Source organism: Pagrus major, chromosome 4, assembly GCF_040436345.1.
Source record: "Pagrus major chromosome 4, Pma_NU_1.0".
Taxonomy (NCBI): Eukaryota; Metazoa; Chordata; class Actinopteri; order Spariformes; family Sparidae; genus Pagrus; species Pagrus major.
In genome coordinates, this window is record NC_133218.1 from 29098293 (window position 1) to 29117687 (window position 19395).

A 19395-nucleotide genomic window follows, 5' to 3' on the forward strand; every position below is an offset into this window, starting at 1 on the left:
ACGCCTCTGATTATCCTTCACACATACCTCATCCTGTTGGTGTATTAAATACCAGACGTTCATCTTACTTTATCAGCCCCCGGTTTGAAAATGTTAGGTTACGGTTAATATCTGAAATGTAGCTGTTGTGACTGAAATGTTGACATAAATGTAGTTGTAAACGTGTAACCATCCTTTTCTTTTTAAACTTGGCTCATGTTTCCCAGGGCTCTGTCTCTTCTATAATTCATGGCAGTAGACGAGGTGAAAGTAAAACCGACTTATTTCAACCGCTCCACTTCACTAACAAAACACCAGGGTGGGGAAAAGCAAATTTTTCCAGTTTAAATACTTTTTAATAGCAACTTTTTATAAATAACTTTGCATGCTGCAAGATAATATGAAAGTTTTGCCTGTGTCAGAGTCTAGTACATGTTCATGTCTCTGTTTTAGTTTGGACTTCGAACACTCTCATGGACGCCATAGTCCCCATCACACTGACCTGATTGTGTCCATGTCAGCGTGTAACACGACACGGTCCTGTGTTGTTCTCTGTGAGGGAGCCGATCACTCAGCCTGACAGTCTGACAGTGCTGATGCCTGCCTGCTGCACCATGAGGGCTAAAGCCTCAGACATGCACAGCAAGGACTGTGTCAAAGTGGCCGTCAGAGTCCGACCGTTCAACAAGGTCAGTGAATCAAGATCATCCATTTCTTTTGGGTTTTTTTTTACACCAGCTCTCTTATCTATTTGTTTGATGTTCTTCTGTTATAATGTTCTATATTCAATTTGCTGCTATATACTTTACATTCATGGACTGAGTCATACCGTTTCAAATGTAAAATAATGGCAGAGAATGCACTGTGTAGTTTTGGAAAAGAAATTCATATTCAGAGAGGTAACATTTACAATATTAATACATTAATAATACAAACTGAAATATTTATTGGATATACAATATTTTTATAACTGAAAAAACAAGATGTCCTGAGAGGGGAATAAGGTCCCCGTACGTTGTGTAAAGCTTGGTGGCTGTTTAGACTGTTCCTGCAATGGTTCCTGTGTTTTCCTTGGAGAACAGTTTATTTGGTTTATTACGTTTATTTAGTCGTGAAAATCGACAAGTGATTTTTCTCTTCTGATTAAAATTTCTTCCCCAAAACGACTAAATAAACTGAATAAAAAAACTGTCCTCAAATGACTTAACAATTTCATACTCTTTTACTCTGAATATATTTGCAGAACCATTCGCAGTAGCCACCTTCCTAGCATCAGGCAGCGTTCTGGGGACCTTATTACCAACTGAGGACATCTTGTTTATTCAGTTATGGAAATACTATTATTAACTTATTAATATTGTTAATGTTATTCCTCTGAATTTTAATTTCTTTTCCAAAACTATATGGCGCACCTTTAATCTAGTTCATATTCTATTAACACTCAGTCTACTGTTAAATATTACAACAAGTGTGAACAGGGCAGGATGGATCTCTACCTGTTTATTCACAGATGTGTGATCAAACAAACACAGGATGATTGACCTTATACACATTTTTAAGTCTTTTCTGCAGTGGCAGGATGTAACTAAGTAAATTTACTTTGGAGGTTCTTGTACAAGAGTATTTACATTTTATTCTACTTAATATTTCTATCACAGTGTCTGAGAAGCAAATATTGTATTTTTACCCCGCTACATTTGACATTATTTACTAGTTACTCTCCAGATTTGGATCATTAATTAAAAATAACTAATAAATAATGATGTATTATTCTAGATTAAACTACCCAGCAGTATAAAACGTAAAATTAGTAAAAGTCTCACCTCTGTTTTCACTAAATTAGACTTTTACATAGTTGTTTATTGTACACTACTGTTGAAAGATCCTGTCAATCTCTCTGTGCTTCTAAAGAGGAATTAAACAGTCTGACTTTCACTTCCTCTCATTTTACTTTAATGAATGCGATTATGAAAACTTCAGTCCTCCCGTAGCCTTTTCTCTTTTTTTTCCTCTTCTCATCCTCGTTATCTCCTTCCTCCATCCAGCGAGAGAGGGATGCAGGCAGCCGCTGTATTGTCTCCATGGTGTCGAGCTCCATCACCATCCAGGATCCACGTGACTCCCAGAACCGCCGCTCGTTCTGCTTCGACTACGCCTACTGGTCCCACAACGGCTTTGCACAAGACCGCTGCGGCCTCTTCGTGCCTGAAGAGCTCGGGGGACGATACGCTGACCAGGTCAAGGGCCAAAGATTTCATTAGGTCCAACAGAACATTGTGAAACCTATGTGTTACATGCAGAATTCATAGGAGGAGATCAATCTAGACAGACATGAAGGCAGTACTGAGTTACAAAGCTCACAACATATCATCTCTCCACAGGACAGTGTGTTCCAGGACCTGGGAGAGGGAATACTGGAGAATGCTCTGCAGGTATTAATCATCATATTCATCTGGAGTTTCATCCTCGTTTATATCACAAAGATCAGTGTCCTTGCAGTCAAGCAGAGTTTGCTCTGTTAGCTAGAACAATTTTAAGGTTCTAGGTGAATGTCCTGACCTGATGTCTGCAGGGTTACAATGCCACACTGTTGGCCTACGGGCAGACCGGCTCAGGGAAGAGTTACTCGATGGTGGGGTACGGGCCCAACAAAGGCCTGGTTCCTAAACTCTGTGAGCGACTGTTTCAGGCCATCAGAGAACACCAGGAGACCAGACAGTGTCAGGTGAAGAGTGTGGCTGCATTATCCAGTCTCGTACATAGGTGTGAAACCTCTGAATGTCTTTGTTCTTCATGTCTACACAGGTCTTTTTCAGTATGTTGGAAATCTACAATGAGCAGGTAACAGAAGAGAAAAGAAGCTGCTGTCTTTTTTTCTATTTGTTTTTTCTTTTTTTGTGTTTCACCTTCTTCTATTCCACCTCTCTCCTCTCTGTCCAGGTGGTTGATCTGCTGTCTCGGGGGTCTCGTACTCCGGGGGGGCTCAGAGTCAGAGAGGAGCAGCAGAGAGGCTTCTATGTGGAGGGACTCCGAACAGTCCCGTGTGAAAACGCACCACAGGTAAAGAGACGGAGGAGATGGAGAGTATGTACAGAGAGACATTGTTGCAGCATGTAGAGACGTTTCTGTCTCCACTGGAATAAGATTAATTTAGCTTACTTAAAATTACCAAAATAACTGTGAATTAAGTCTAAGAAATGTACTGGTGAAGGCCTGAGTGTTTTTTTTTTTTTTTTATTAATCATGTAATTATTATATAAGTCAGGAGCCCTGAGAGGCAGAAGAGAAAAATAATACTGGTTAGACATTTTCAATTTTTGTAATGTTTTTTTTTTCCATCAGTGACAACAGTGTTGGCAAGATCATTTTTCTCATTTTAATTTTTTTTTAAATTATTTATTTATTTATTCATTTATTTAATTAAATTGTTTCGAGTGCAAGGATAAATTGAAACTCACCTGGAAGAAAACATAAATGATTTTAGTCCTATGTAGAACATGTGGTGGTCATGTACTTCAGCCTCTTGTGGCCAAAATGAGTATTGCACAAATAAAGAAAAACATTTTTTACCTGCCAAAAATTTCCCAAATGAAAACAAAATTGTCTTACCAGTTTTTTTTTTTATTTTCACCTGCCAAACATTTTTTTTTTCAAAGTAGAAAAATTTAAAATTGAACAACAGAATACTTTTTCTGACCTCTCAGCTCTTCTGTATAAGAGCTATTACGAAAAGAAATAATAGCTACAAGAGATGTTTAGATATATTTCAGATATCCCTCTGCATCCTGTGTACGTGTTTCTGTGTTGTGTTTGGAGGAATCATGTTAAAGTGAGAATCTTTAAATGTAGGTGGAGCAGCTGATGGAACAGGGGACCAGGACTCGAACCACCGCTGCCACTCACATGAACGCCAACAGCAGTCGCTCCCACATGCTCATCATCCTCCAGCTCAAACAGGTGAAATCACTGCAGATAATATTCACACAGGTTTTCTCTGTCAGGATACCATCCTCGGGTCTCTTCAAGCATTTGTTGTTGACATTGCTGTGACTTCCTGTCAGATCTTTTCCAAAGAGAGCATCACAAAGCAGTCCAACGTTAACCTGGTGGACCTGGCCGGCAGTGAGCGTCAGCGGTCATCGGGGTCGGAGGCTGACAGACTCAAAGAGGGCACAGCCATCAACCTGAGCCTCACCACCCTCGGCAATGTTATCAGGTATGTGCCTGGTGTTCACTTTTCATTCAGCTTGGTTTATAAGTATTGTTCACACCACTCTCCTCTTCTTAAGTGCCCTCGCTGATGTGGCGGTGGGGAAGAAGGTTGTCCATATACCCTACAGAGACTCAGTCCTCACCAAGCTGCTGCAGTCTGCACTGGGAGGCAACAGTCGCACTGTTATGGTAACAGAAAACAGTGCTTACAGGCGCTGATGTTGCATCGTGTTCACACACTGTAAATATACAGATCATGATGTTGTTTCTTTTTTTTGACATTGATTTTAAAGATTGCCACGCTGAGCCCTGCTGATATCTGTTATGAGGAGTCTCTCTCAACCCTGCGCTATGCTGAGAGGTACAACAAACCATTTATTGTCAGGCGGACAACATAAGAAAAAAACACTCACACTCAAACTCTAAGCCAATAGCTCATTGTCATTTTTGTGCCTCCTTCTCCTTCCCCTGTCTTTTCTATCTCCTTGGCTTTTCACTCATGTTCTCCACTCATCCACACCTCCCACTCACTGTGTCCCTACTTGCCTCACCTCTTTAGGGCAAAGCGTATCCAGAACCGAGCAGTGGTGAACGAGAGCCCCACTGAGCGTCTGGTCAAAGAGCTGAAGGCCGAGAACGCCAGACTGCTGCAACGACTGAGCCGGCTGGGCCAGGAGGGACGCAGGGCCAACGATGAGACCAGTAAGACAAACCTTTAGTGTAGAGGAGAGTTCAGCAGGTGGAGGTGGGATATGTCAGTGTGTGTGTGTGTGTGTGTGTGTGTGTGTGTGTGTGTTCAGAGGAGCTTCGGCAGCTGCTGACCCACAATGAGCTCCAGATTAGAGCCATTCAGACTCTGTGGGAACAACACCTGCAGGAGGCGCTGAAGGACTGGGAGCAACAGTACGCAAACATCACACAGGTACACACACACACACACACACACACACACACACACACAATGATGACAGTTTAGTGTATAAATGTATCTTGGTGACCTCTCTGTGTGTCTTGCTGTCAGGAGAGGAGGATGATGCAGATGCATCCCTACATCCTGAACATCAACGAGGATGCTCAGCTGTCCGGCGTGGTCAAGCTTTTCATTCAGGAGGGTGCGTCTGTCCGAATCTCTTGCTTTATAATGACATTAATGTCTCACTCTCTAGTTCAGTTCAGCTTTTAGAGGGAGCTAGATGTTAAATGTGATTTATTGCGTTCATTAACACTGTTCTGTGTTCCAGGTGAATGGGACATTGGCCTGTGTGACTCTTCCACAAGATCCATCTCTATCAAGGGCTTAGGGTGAGTTTTCAGTGGATGTGATGTCATTGATTGGCCGTCCCTTTCACCCAGTGCATGCTGGGGTGGACTGCAGGCCCTGTGACCCTTTTAGAAAATAAAAGCATGTGAAGAAAATGATATGAATTTGAGTGTCTGGAAGAAATGCCTTGTCTTTCTCTGTGTCTTTGCTTTTACACACACACATTTATGTTTGTGTGTTTTGTGTGTCAGGATCCAGGAGCGTCACGCTGTCTTCAGGAACGAACAGCGGCGGGTAACACTGACCCCGCTAGAAGGGTCAAAGGTCATTGTCAATGGCAATGCTGTCTCCCAGACGACTGAGCTGCAGCACCTGGTGGGTCTCAACACACAAACATTATGACTGTGCGTTATAGTCCACACACAAACACAAAGCATTTTTCTCACTCTGTTTTGTCTCCGTGTAGGACCGTCTCATTCTCGGTTCAAACTGTACCTACCTGTTTATTGGTTATCCCTCTGAGAGGGGCGGGGACGACTGGAGCCGCTACGACTACGACTACTTCCAGTCTGAGCTGGCTGCTGCTGAGGGAATCCACCTGGGTGAGCAGGAGAGGACTGATTAAGTAGAGGAGGTATATTGGGAAAAAAAACGATTGATGTATGTGTCTGTGTAGGTGAGTCCAGTGCTGGGTCCAGTCAGACTGACCCCAGCCTGCTGGCCGTCTTCTATGACTACACCAAACTGATGCCCATGATGGCCGAGGCCAACCAGATGAGCCAGGAGCTGAACAAGGTGACACTCGTTCCTCAAATAACACATACATATTTGTTTTCATGGTATCATGTGGTCATGGTTATGTATTAACATCTGCTCTTTGTTGTCTGCCATGTTTGCAGGGGGTGGAGTTTAAGTTGGAGATCAAGAATCTGGCGCTGTCAGATTCAAAAGGTCACGATCTGAAGAAGGAGCTTGTTGTCAGAGTCACTGCTAAGGGAAGAAAACAGGTAGATCTGTCTTTCTGTCTGTCTTCCATGTAAAGTCGCTCATATGCTCCTGTACAATTCCAGTTCAGGTCTGAAGTTTTGTCTCTTTGTTCAAACTCCATCCTCAGGTTTGGATTTGGTCCAAGGCCAAGTTTGTGAACCGTAAATTCCTGATGGAAGACGTCTACCAGCAGCATCAGGTTGAGAAGAGCGGAGACAATGTAAGCCAGTGAAAAGAACATTACATTTCTTTAGCTTTTGGCACTTTCATCCAAATCAACAACAAATCAAGTGCATCAAACCATACGGATACAAACCCAAAACTGCAAGAATCATGCAAGAACATAAACTACATATAAAGTAAGTTAAAGGAGCAGAAGAAGAGACTCACAACTCTATATAGAGCGTTATCTACCAATGCTTTTATGTTGAAATCCTTGTCCACATGGGAGGGCTTGCCGCTTGATGGAATCTGAGCCTGACTAAGAAAATCAGCACAGCCAACACCAGCCAGCTCTGCCACTGATAGGTTAACACTTCAGAGCAATAACTCTATTTTTCAGATTTGACCTGTCTCTGGTTCTTGTTGTCAGAGAGTAGAGGGGCTGTCTGCAGCTGCCTTACCCAGAGACAAAGACCCGTTCTGGGATCCTGTGGAGCCTCTGCTCCTGGGCACCGCCCACCTCTGGCTTCAGTCTTTGGCCTTCCGCATCCCTCTAGAAGAGCAGCTTGAGGTAAAAAACAGATATATACTGCACACACACACACACACACACACACACACACAGACACACACACAATGATATTTGGTTGACATCCGGTTGACATCCTCTCTCTCTGTAGGTGCTGGGGTCAGAGGGCACAGAGGAAGCCATTCTACAAGCACAGCTGGTCCCCTGCACCTCCACGGGACTGTATGACACACACATACAAACCATGAATAACTCTAATGAACCCCACACGTTAGTAAATAATAATTCTCACCTTCCAGCCCTCTGGGTGAGGACGACATTCTGATCGACCCTTCTGAGTTGCTGGGTCGACGACTGGACTTCCAGCTGGTCCTGGAACAGTGCTGTGGCCTCCGCTGGATCAGAGAGGCCCGAAACAGAGGGGTCCAGATTGGGTGAGGCATATGAGGCTACATGTAGAGGTATGGAAGGTACTGAAGAAAGGTTTCTGGGTCATAGCAAAGACTTTAAATGTGACATGGCTCTGTTGTGCTCTGTATTTTCTGTAAAAACGAAACGTCATTAAAGACAGGGAGTTTTACTTTTCTCTGGATTCATACAGCAAGAAGTGAGATACTCTTCTTTGTTCTCCGTCGTTCTTACATCCTCTTCCCTGATTCTGTCAGTTTCAGGTTGTTTGACAGCAGCCAGCCTCTGTACACTCCAGCTGTGTGGCACAATGTCAATCCTCTGTTGGATCACAGAGTTCACTTCGCCTCCCTCCACACCTCCCAACGTCTGCTCGACTACCTGCAGAGCAGCGCTGTTGTGCTGGAGCTGTGGGGGCTGCAAGGTGAGGGTGAAGAGATAGAGGGATGATTGTCATTTTTACTGTACCTTTGGCTTAAAGCAAAGATATAATTATAAACATTCCATGTTATAACTATAGTTGAGTCATTATTATAGATGTACAGCAGACAAAATGAAAAGTAAGAGGTATAATTAAAGCTGCTGATAGGTGTTGGTTTTCTGTTACAGAGGGTTGTACAGACCTGACATCATCTCTGGAGGGAGTGAGGATGACTACAGATGGAGTCTTCATCATGGAGGAGGCAGGCCCAACAGACACTGCAGTGAGTTTCATGTCTGTAATCCCCCCGTCAGAAATGATCTTTCACTGTGACATGTTTCTAAGCTGAATGTGACACTTACATGTTACATTCTGCATTGACCGGACTGTAAGATCCGTTGAGACCATTATAATTGTAAAATCATAGATTAGAAGAACAGTAAAATTTGTTTCTTCATATTTATATTCAGGACTTGGAGAGAAATTATAAGCAACTTTTGTGCACAGCAGGGTGTCATTTCTTTTGTGTGTGTGCGTGTGTGTTGCAGCCCGTAGACTCTGCAGAGCTCAGCTGTTCAGTAAAAGCTCTTCAACAGGACCTGGAGGAACTGAAGAGCGTCAATGCTTCACTGAGAAAAGAAAATCACAGTCTGAGAGAACAACTCAACACAGCCAGGATAGGTAACAGAAAAACATAACACACAAACCGAGATCAGGATCAAAATATTATTAATTGAAACTGCATTTTACATAAAGGCAGGATTTGACACAATATTCCCATTCGTAAAATACTGAAAAGATTTAAGACTTCACTGATAAATGTCTTCTTTCTGTGTTAGGTGGGGAGAGTGTGCGCGGTCGGTCGGTGCGTCCCAGCTGCGATGCAGAGTTTGCGCGCTCTCTGAAGGTTTTCTACCACAGCATGACCTCGGTCAGGGGTCAGCTGCAGCGCCTGCGCAGACACAGGCCCAGTGTAAGTATCCATGTCTGTCCGCAGCATTAGTATTAGTGAGCATTACTACAATACGGTCTTGTGATCATAGTCCACCAACAATGGATCTATAGAGAATAATACACAATCGGGGAACACACATACATTAAGCAGAAGAAAGGTTTTAGGAAGATTACAGTGAAGTTTTTTTTATAATTTAAGATTTTACTTCAGGCTTGGCATGTCTGGAATGTGAGTCAGAATTTAATTAATGTTCAGACATTTCAGGGACAAATTTACAAATGGTAATTTCACGAGGAATCATTGGAATTTTTTTTTTATATAGTTGACATAATCCTATTATTTATAATGACTGTAAGTTATTTCTAAGCTGGTTTTCACTACAGCAAAATCAGCAGTAAAACAAATATGTGCAAGCAGGACAGGAAAGGGATCTTCAGGTCATGGATTTTACAATCAGGGCTGCAGTGCCACACCTGCTGCTTTTGTAATGATTTTTTTGTTAACTATGTGGAAAACCAGAGTATATGGTACATGTGTAATTAAATGCTGCTGTTGTTTCCAGGAGGACTCAGACCTGCTCGGGCTGAGACTCTTTGTGGACGAGCAGAGTCGTCTGCTGAGGGACTTCTCGGAGAAGCTGGAACAGAGCGTCTCCACACTCAAACAAGACGTGGCCGCCATCGTCCGCCGGAAACGAGAACGATCGGGAATCTGGTCTTGACTGAGTAACTGTTTTCTGATTTTCACAAAGTGTACAGAGGGTGAAAGTAACAGGTCTTTCTTTATTTTACAAACACTGATGAAGATTTTTCTAATGTTAAGTGTGTGTTGGGTGAAGGTAATCTATTGTGTTAATTCAAAAAACACAACTTGGTGAAACCATTAACTCACTGAACAAAATTTTTACATGTTGTGATTATTTGTAAGTTTCACTGAAAGCATAACAAATACTTTAAACTTATGTTTTATGTTGATGACTAAGATCAGTTACATTATGGGATGAAGGTACATTACAGTTACAAATAAATAATTTACTGATGGGGCAGCAATTCCTTTATTCTGTAAACAGTAGGCGGGGCTTAAACTACTGTTGACAGTTTACAGTGTTTTTTATCACAAGAGTAAGAGAACTATTTACAGAAAGTTTTTTTTTCATAACTTTAAATGCATAAACTTCCGCCAGTTGCCCAATGGAGATTTTCCTTCATCACGTGAATAGATATTGACACATTTAATGTAAAAGTACATTATCTGAACCGGATACTCATTTCAGCCGAGTACTTGCTCAACCCTCGTAAATGGGTATTATAATCCGATGCTCGAACCACGACATAATCACCTGGTATGGTAGAAATTGAGTCAACAAGAATAAATACGTTCGTCCAATGTTAACAGAATAACAAAATCACTGAAGTCTATAAAAAGTTTATTAGACTGCATGTAAGAGAAGTCATTACAGTCCCAAACTGCAAATAAATTAAAAGGCAAATACAACTCAAGTTTCAGAATTCACAATATTATGCTTTTGAGAATGTGTCATGTTTTCAAGCTACTGCAGTTCACTCTGAAGCTGAATCACAGTGACACATCGGAAACATCTTCCTCATGTCTCACTGTTGGGTTACTGATATCGATGGTCACAGACTGAGGTGAATGAACAAAAATGAGATATTCGATAGCTGAAAGTTAGAGATCAGTGATCGTATAAACACATCTCTTGTTGAAATGTCAGATTCAGAGGTAAAAGCACAATGGTTAATGTTTGTAAGCAGTCACGATGTACAGAGTACAGACAGTTGCTGTAGGTCCAAAAAAAGATCAGCGTGGGCACATTTACAGGAGGAGAGGCAGAAGGCAGATGTGAGGCAGATTAGTCATCAGATAGGACGATAGGAAAATCTATGTACAGAAGATATGCAGGCAGACAAGCTGACAGGAGGGAGTTGGTCATGAGAAATTCAGAATAATCAGACAGAGACAGAGAGGCAGCAATGAAAGGCTAGAGAGTCAGCTAGGTACAACTGAAGAGGTAGACTGGGTAAACACAAAGCCAACTGCGGAAGGGACGGACAGCTAGCTACAGATATCAGATTGATGTACTGTGTGTGAGAAGGCTGAGTCAATTAAAGTCTGTTTGTTTTGGGCCCAATTTTGTTCAGATTCTCCAGGAATAAGCACCTCTATTTTAACTGTACTGATTTTGCATGTTGAGTCTATGACTATATTTTCCACTTTACAAAAAGCACCCGATAATGTGTGTGCGCAGGTACAGAGAAGGCTGAGGGTACAGGTGAGGTAGGTTAATTGGGTCTTCGGGGATTGGTGACAAAACACAAACTATAGAAAAACATTTACAATACACACTTCCTGTAACATTTACTGAAGCAGAGACACTACAGGGGTGAATAGGGTCAAAAACAATAAGATATTCCCATTAAACTCCTCAAGTTCATGGCTTAAATTAAGACGATCATTTTTTGTATTAAAAGTTTTCAGATATTTTATGTTCAAATATGCAAATGAGGGTATATAATTAAATGTGTGGTAATTTGCAAACATCTCCAGAAAAGGAATCTGAACTGAAATGAACAGCTAAATGTGTATTTCGGACATTTTCTTTCTGGTAGTCTGATAAAAGAATTTTGAAATGAAATTGATGTTTTCACCGGCAGTGTCTCCCCTTAAACATAAAATAACGCCAGAGAAAAAATGTAGCAATACGCAATTAGTGAACATTTCATTTTCTACAGTTTCACTGCCAATTCTTTGCACCTTTTTGGGTAAGTCAGAGTGCTATATATGAACAACACAACAAACAAACATGAGCATGTACAGTAGCAGTTTACAGTAGGTACATATCTATATAAGTACAGTGGTGACAATTACATTAGAAAAAAAGGACTTCCTCTCAAAAACAACCACCATTCGGCTTGTTTCAGAACAGAAGCGCTGTTATAATTTTTTTCTTTTAAATTGCACTCCAGTCTATGCAGCCATGAGGCTTGACTGCAGTAATGGACTTGTACCTGAATCTGGGTTACAGTACTCTGGTTATTAGTCTGTTTATTTTTGGGATTCTCTGACATAGACTGGTTGACTGATACCTAACCGAATATGTAATTGTCCTAGTAAACCGTCATTTTGCTTGTTTCCAAAGCTGCCGTTTCTATCTGTCAAGCTAATGCCTCTGTGCAGAGAAGTCAGTGCTAAAATAGTTTTAGGAGGCCAAAAAGCTGGAATAAATGTGAGCGTGTGTCTGAGTGCACACATGTTATTCCAGCTCATTTCACCTTATCGTGTACATATTTTATCTGACTCTGAAACAACCCTTTTACATTCTGGGTTACACAAGTTTTCATCTTTAAGCCCCCTCCGTCAGGTTCTCTGTTCACCAGTAGAGGGAGGCATTGAAGTTTAAACATATATGACCACATGTGTCTATTTCTCACTCACTCTCACACACACTCACAAGATGAAGCTTTCAGCAGCAGACAGACAATTTTCACAGTATAAAAATATTTCACTAAACCACAGAGAGGTCCACGAATTCACATTAGGCCCATATTTGTCGGCCTCTGAAGCCACACAGAGATGAACATCATTCATTAAGAGCAGCAGTCCAGAACAAACAAAGACTGGGAATAATATCTCAGTCAGCAAAAGAGAGGGAGAACCATATAAGATTGTTACGAAAGCAATACTCGGCAGTGTTCACATAATTAATAATATTCATGTGGGTTTCGCAAGATGGTGAGAGATCAGGATTTGGAGACAATGCCACCCTACTGGTCATGGTGCTCAAAACAAACTGGTGTCCAACCTTCAAACCCAGGATCTAATGAACATACAGACTACACCTGCAGGGTACAATCGAGATCCAAATGTTCATGTCCATGAAGTGTGATGACTTGGCCTTTACACTTTTTCAGTGTTTCCAATCCAGCGCTCTGAGCACAACCAAAATGATCCCTGAATAATGTCAGCATCACTGATGTCACCACACATCTCAGGAGGTTTAACAGCGAAACTTAACTGGATCTATGAAAGATCGATCAAGTTCACAGGCTGACCTGTGTTAGCCTTTAGCCACACTGCTTACAAATGATCAGCGAGAAACGTCAAAATTCACCACGACAGCACTCACTGATACATTCTCCATCCTAATAGAGGAAAACACTTACACACTGAACAAACAGGTGTGTGTGCTGGAGACAAATCTTCCTTTAAAAGGCATCAACAGCATCCTTACAATAGTTTTCTGTGAGGTTCGTTGCTCCTCTCAGGCACTGGTGCCTTCATTCTCAGCAGTTTGGCTGTTGCTTGCCGTTGTTCCGTGGGTGACGAGTGTAGGTGGGGCCTCAGATACGTCTCGCTGGCTGCCGTGCCTCGAGTGGCCGTCTATCTGATGGAGGCTGCTGTGAGTGGAGAGCGGGTGGTTGAGACGTGGCATGCTGCCATGGAAACTGCGCTCCTCTGTGCCTCGGTAAACCACAGTGTCACTCCTGAAAGAGGAGGAAGAAAAAATAAAAAAGATGTGAGAGGCAAGACTTGGTTTCATCTAATTCACAATTTCTGACAGACAGACAGACAGACAGACAAACAGGAAGTCACGGATTTCCTGCTCTACCTGTCATCACGAGTGCGGCGGAGGCTGCCATGGTAGCTGGCCTTGCTGTGGACGCTGCTGGCCTTACTCCTGGTGGAAGCGGGGTGGCCGTGGTGAGTTCTGACTGGTTCGTCGAGGTCGTCCAAAACAGCCAAGTGGGTGGAAGAGGCGTGAGTAGAAGTACCCTACAGGAAGCATTAAACACTGGTTGAACACAGGTTTTCCCTCAAATTTAAAGTTAAACAGTTCAGATAAATAAAAAAAAACACACATTAAGAACTGTTCATATTCTGTAGCTGCTTCTTCCAACACTTCAATAGGGATATTGTATTATAGCTTAAGTCTCAGTTGGGCTAGAATTTGACAGAACCAGTTGTGTTCAGATATGGGCCTGGTCTGGACTTAGTTTCAGTTAACCTTCAATCTATGCAGGATTCACATGCCAGGTCTCATGTATTCTTATCTTAAATGGCTCTACAGCCATTACTGAGCTACTACAAATAGTGCAACAAGAACTACAACTGCTGATACCACTCTTGTGTATCATGTGGCTTTAACAAATAGGATTACAACGATTACTTTTCAAAACTGCTACATCACTGCCATCTTTGCAAGCCTACCTGAGTGGATGTTCCTCTGGACTTCCTAATGATGGGGGTGTTGGGTTCACGCAGCAGAGACTGGGCAAAGTCTGGCTGCTCCTGCAGCACCTGACGAGATTCATTCACCCCACTGCTGCAGAGAGAAAAGGGTGAGTGGTTTAAGAATGAGAGACAAGGGAAGGTTCAGGGGAAATAGGGAGTTTAAGGGGAGGGCAGACGGAAAATAAAATGTAAAATTATCTAATACCATAAAAAGGTTTGCAGTACATGTGGTCTCACAAATTTGTTTTAACTCTATCCCTGAAAGTGGCCTAATAAGCATTCACACGAAATGACACATGGAGGAAAAAGCAGGGCTAAAAACAAATAAAATGATCCAGCCTCTCTTCTTACTCTTTGCGTCTGCGGCCATGCAGGAAGCTGGCCCATTCGAAACAGGTCTTCTTGCTGCCCACCCAGAAAACAGAGGGGATCCCCACCACCAACATCATCAGATATTTAATTAGGAACAAAACCATGACTGGCCGGCTGGTCTTTTCCACCTAAAAAGAGAACAGAAATACTAAATATTAATACCACAATTATCCAATCAAAATAACAGAGGGTTAAAGATACAGCCTGAGACATACAAGAGAGAAAACAGACTAGCATTAAAATAAAGAACTCTGGGACAAATATTTCCTCAACAGTAACACAGTAAAGAAACATAAAATGCTTTGGATGCCACTGAAACGAAAGAGGGGAGGTAATCCTTGAAAACCCCAGCTGCTTCAGCAGCTGAACTGCAGCTGGGATGTACAGCAACTGCTCTCTCCTCAGATGGTCTTCAGCTTTGAGGCAGGATACAGAATCTCCCACCAGAGGGCAGGAGTTTACAGCAGTTGTGTACGGCATGGGCATGGGAAGTATAGATGGTTTAAAGATACACTCTCTCATTTTATAGAAACCAAATCACCAAAGTTTCTCTTAACTCATTGTTGAAGTTTTGAAACAAAATTCAGGGATGTGAGGTACAGTCTTTCACCCCAAAGACATGAAACATCAAGCACTCGACTCAATAGAGTGATCTTTAGACAGCACCAAAACAAGCACAAAAAGTGTTTGGTGAACAAACCATTACACTGTGAATTCACAAGTACAATATTTTACTCATTATATAAATAGACAAATATGGGCATTTTATGTTTTGTTTGTTTTCAGTTTGAGTTTTGATGGACATGGCAGTCAGTGGATAATGACTAGCATCTCTTGCTTTAAAAAAAAAAAAAACAGTGCCCATAAGAATAGGCATGTATTAATAAGCTTCGGTCTGTCTCGCCCAAAATGAGATTACATCTCTCAGATTTAGGTCCTGACATACAACAAGAGACCTGGACCTTCAGCAAATTACCACGCACACACACAGACTAAATCAAGTCACTTGAACTTGAACAATACCCACGGAATCTCCAATTATCCAAAAACATGCAACTGTACCCTCTTACACGCACAAACATTTGCACGCAAAACTCCCTCGGGTCAAGATCATATGACACATAGCAATATTGAAATTCCAGTGCTACAACAGGTCATAAAGGGGGTCCGTCTTTGTGAGCACTCACACACACACACAGCTAAAGACACATGCGTGCACACATACACTAACAAGTAACTCAAGCACTTGCACCTGCCTCCACCCCCTCTCATATAGTCTGTCAGTCACAAATTAGCTGACACTTTCCTATCATAAAGCCACAGTGACAGCACTCAGCTTTAATAATCAGAAAAATGGAAACATTTAAGTGATGAAAAGTTTTTGTTGTCTTGTGTGGTTGTGTGCATGAGAAGGAAAGCAGTGGAGTGTGTCTGTGTCTGCATTGTGCACATTTAGTTATTAATTTAGCACCAGACTGTATAAAACACCACACTCCCACCACTCTTCATAACCGCTACAAAGACATTATAGAGTACAGGCAGCAGAGCATGACTGAGCAAGCCCTGAGAGAGAGACACAGACAGAGAGTAGACGGAGCAGACTGACTGAAAGAAAGAAAGAAATAAGTGTGTGAGAACCAGCAGAGAGGGTGGAACACAAAGAGACAGAGAAACAGAGTGTAACACAGAGATGGCAGCTTTGTGCGGAGTTGGTCTGAGAGGTGTATTAGCTGAGCTAATGATGCATACTGCGCTCTGCTCCCCCATCCACAAATACTTACTCAGTACTCACTCGACCACACACATGTGAAACTGCCAGCTCTCTCTCTCCAACCCTCACTCACGCTTTCAACACACACACACACACACACACACACACACACACACACACACACACACACACACACACACACACACACACACACTCACACACACACACACACACTGCTCACTAAAGGGTTACTTCACTTTATTTTATAGTTCTTGGGTTCTAGTAGGTTTGTCCATTATTACCATTGGTAATATGACCACTGTATTCAAGTTCATTACTGAGATCAGGGACAGAGTAATAATGAGGTCCGACAGGAGAAAAACAAGAACCAGTCAGGGGATAATACAAGTTGAAAACAAACCCACAGGTAAGTCAAACTTATTTGATATAAAGGAAACTGAGGCAAACAGTAAAATGATAACCCCAACTGTCCACTGCAGTTTACAGAACAACTACCTGGTTTGAATTCCAGGTATGTGTGTAGAAGCATCATGTGCCCTCATTGATCCTGGTATGTTTACTACTCTCAGATACACAAACATACAAGGTGTCCAAGAAAGTTAATGAGGAGAGAAAACCACAGTGGGTAACTGAGTACTTCACCCCAGCTAACCTAGGCAGTGTGGAAACACACACACACTGTGTGTGAGTGAGATACAGGGAGAGATCAGGGGGGTTTTCATGCTGCAGAATGAGCTGTGATAGGAATACAGCTAGATATCCTGTCACGAGTATATCTGTGTTTGTTATCAATGTCCAGCTGAGCTAACAGGCAGATCCTGAGGAGCCACTTGTTTTCAGATAGAAAGTAGAAGAACAGCTTTGATGAGCTACTCAACAGGTGTATTTATCTTGTGATATCTTGGGAATTGTCTAAGTTCTAAGTGATCTAAGTATATTGTTACATTACAACTGATCTTAACTTTGACAGTTTTCATATTTGCTCCATGATAGCAGGTAGTGAATCTATTGGCGTCTCATTTTGGACCTCCGCCAGTGAAGCATTCCTCTGCAAAAACGTCGGCACAAATGAAATACGTCTAGTGAAACATACTTTGTCTTGCAAGCATATTAGCATTACAAGATCTCTCTCACGCACGCACGCACGCACGCACACTCATCTTCTCTCTCTACCTTGTATGGGCAGGGGATGTGATAGCGCCTGCAGTTCTCCTCCATCCATGTCGTCTCCCAAATGCTCCGGTAGGTGTGTTCATACAGGTAGCACCCAATCACAGTCAACAAGGGGACCAGGTAGAGCACTGAAAACACTCCCATTCGGATCATGAACTTGACTAGTTTGGTCTGGTTCTCCTTCTCCAGAGGGATCTCCATGCGCACCCGGTTCAAAGCCACAATTCCTACTAACAGGAGAGAGACACCCACCTGTAGAGAGGAAGGTGAATGAAAAGCCATTGACAGATGCACAAAATTAAAATGACTGATTATTTTTTGAGTACTGACACAGGCCAAAAGACTGTCACCAATCCATTTACTAATCCATCCATGTCGCCATAACTCCAGCCAACAATCCACTCTTCTATCGTTTCATCCACCCACCCATCCATCCATCGACTCATCAACTCTTTCATCCACCCGCCCACTCATTCATCTTCCGACTGTACTCACCGCCACGTTGAGGCAGAGCGGTGCCAGAACAAACCACCTCAGGGCGTCTATGTCATACAGCCCGATGAAACACACTCCAGTGATCCCATCTCCTTCAATTTTGTTCAGGGCCAACAGGGTGACAGTCAGGGCCCCTGGGAGCCCCCAGGCAATGGCGTGGAAGAGGAGAGCTTTCTTCTCAATGGCCTCGCTGCCCCATTTCGGGACGGCCGCCAGGAACCAAGTGATTGTCAGTATGACCCACCACATGCTGCCGGCCATGGTGAAGAAATACAGGACCATGAAGAACAAAGTGCATACCTGAGAGAGAGAGAGAGGGTGCAGAAAGTTTTAATCAGGCAGGAGGGAAATGTCAGCACATCATGAGAAGCATTGTTTGCCTTGGGGTTGAGAGAATTTACGGTCAATTAAACTCATTTTACTGGGGTTAATAAAACCTACATTTTGAGTTGTCAGTTGTTGTTTAGGCATGTTTCTTAAACATCTATCAAATTCATTATGATCAATCATGTGAGAATAACTGGCTAAGTGGGTTCATTCACAGTATCTAAAAAAAATTTGAGGAGAGTTTATGAGGAAAATAGATTCTCACCTTGTTGTGTGAGCCCTGTGTTATGGTTGAAGCTCTGAACTGGGCAGGGCTGACTGCGTTGCATGCTACCCTGTCTTCCAACAGGAACCCAAGAAAGAAAACCAGTGACACCATGACATAACACACAGCGTAGAAGATTATTGGCCGCTCGGGGTATCGAAACCTAAAAAAAATAGAGAGGCACAGATGATTTATTTTTGTCCTGTTAAAAGGTTTTTTTTTTTCTCAATATGGCAAGTGTTTCCTAAACTTCTAAGGGTCTAAGGACAGAGGATGTCATTCACTGTACAGATTGTAAAGCCCACTGAGGCAATGTGATTGTGAGTTTGGGCTATATAAACAAAACTGATTTGATTTGATTTGATTTGGTTTGATTTGATGATAACGTTACAGTAAATACATTTGACTTCACTTACTTTAGTTTTACAAGCGATTCTTGTGCTTAATTTAAATTTGTGCAATTATTCGTTTTGGAAGTGAGTTGATAGATTAAGCCATTCAAACCTGGTAACATCAATGAGAAACGTCAGGAAGGTGAAGAGCGTTGCAGACAGACAGACAATGGAGACGACTCCTATGAAGTAGCGCATGAAGGTGAGCTCCTGCTGCTTGAAGAACATTGAGGGGCAAGGGGCAGAACAGTCCTTCCTGCCCATGAATGTGTAACCCAGGTCAGGGTCCAGCTTGAGCTCTCTGGGGCACCAGAAACCGTAATCTCTCTGGACAGTCATGGATGATTGCTCAGTGGGGTCAGAGCTTGTCTGCAGGTCCTCTGGACGAGGATAGGGCTCGTCACAATCTGGAAACCTAGGAAATAAATCACTGAGTCAGATCATGTAGTTTAATATATAACAGATACATAATTCA

General features: G+C 42.4%; 2 protein-coding genes across 2 annotated transcripts in view; one reads left to right on the forward strand and one right to left on the reverse strand.

Moving 5' to 3' along the window:
• The first annotated feature begins 614 nt into the window (after window positions 1-614).
• kif28 (kinesin family member 28) lies at window positions 615-9680 on the forward strand. Its single transcript, XM_073465285.1, has 27 exons — window positions 615-668; window positions 2025-2216; window positions 2361-2411; window positions 2552-2704; window positions 2785-2820; window positions 2920-3039; window positions 3829-3936; window positions 4041-4195; window positions 4269-4380; window positions 4485-4552; window positions 4751-4893; window positions 4992-5113; window positions 5213-5303; window positions 5433-5493; window positions 5704-5827; window positions 5919-6054; window positions 6129-6247; window positions 6352-6459; window positions 6567-6659; window positions 7032-7172; window positions 7282-7352; window positions 7430-7564; window positions 7796-7962; window positions 8148-8242; window positions 8508-8640; window positions 8799-8932; window positions 9477-9680. Exons 1-27 carry the CDS (start codon window positions 615-617, stop codon window positions 9633-9635), a joined length of 3081 nt encoding a protein of 1026 aa, XP_073321386.1. The 3' UTR covers window positions 9636-9680.
• A 643-nt stretch (window positions 9681-10323) lies between these two features.
• LOC140995306 (frizzled-3-like) overlaps window positions 10324-19395 on the reverse strand; it is a 30079-nt gene continuing 21007 nt past the window's right edge. The window contains exons 4-11 of the mRNA XM_073465286.1: window positions 19033-19335; window positions 18529-18691; window positions 17937-18236; window positions 17442-17693; window positions 14516-14664; window positions 14141-14255; window positions 13542-13705; window positions 10324-13416 (exon numbers count right to left, since the gene is read on the reverse strand). Of these exons, the coding sequence (XP_073321387.1) occupies window positions 13194-13416; window positions 13542-13705; window positions 14141-14255; window positions 14516-14664; window positions 17442-17693; window positions 17937-18236; window positions 18529-18691; window positions 19033-19335 (1669 nt within the window). The 3' untranslated portion in view covers window positions 10324-13193. The remainder of the gene's footprint in view (window positions 13417-13541; window positions 13706-14140; window positions 14256-14515; window positions 14665-17441; window positions 17694-17936; window positions 18237-18528; window positions 18692-19032; window positions 19336-19395) is intronic.

What these genes read in the sequence shown, in the direction of transcription:
- kif28 (XM_073465285.1), top strand. Translation starts at nt 615, where the DNA reads ATGCACAGCAAGGACTGTGTCAAAGTGGCCGTCAGAGTCCGACCGTTC. An exon ending in GGGGACGATACGCTGACCAG is followed by an intron (nt 2,217 to 2,360) that starts GTCAAGGGCCAA and finishes ATCTCTCCACAG; the next exon opens with GACAGTGTGTTCCAGGACCT. An exon ending in TGGAAATCTACAATGAGCAG is followed by an intron (nt 2,821 to 2,919) that starts GTAACAGAAGAG and finishes CTCTCTGTCCAG; the next exon opens with GTGGTTGATCTGCTGTCTCG.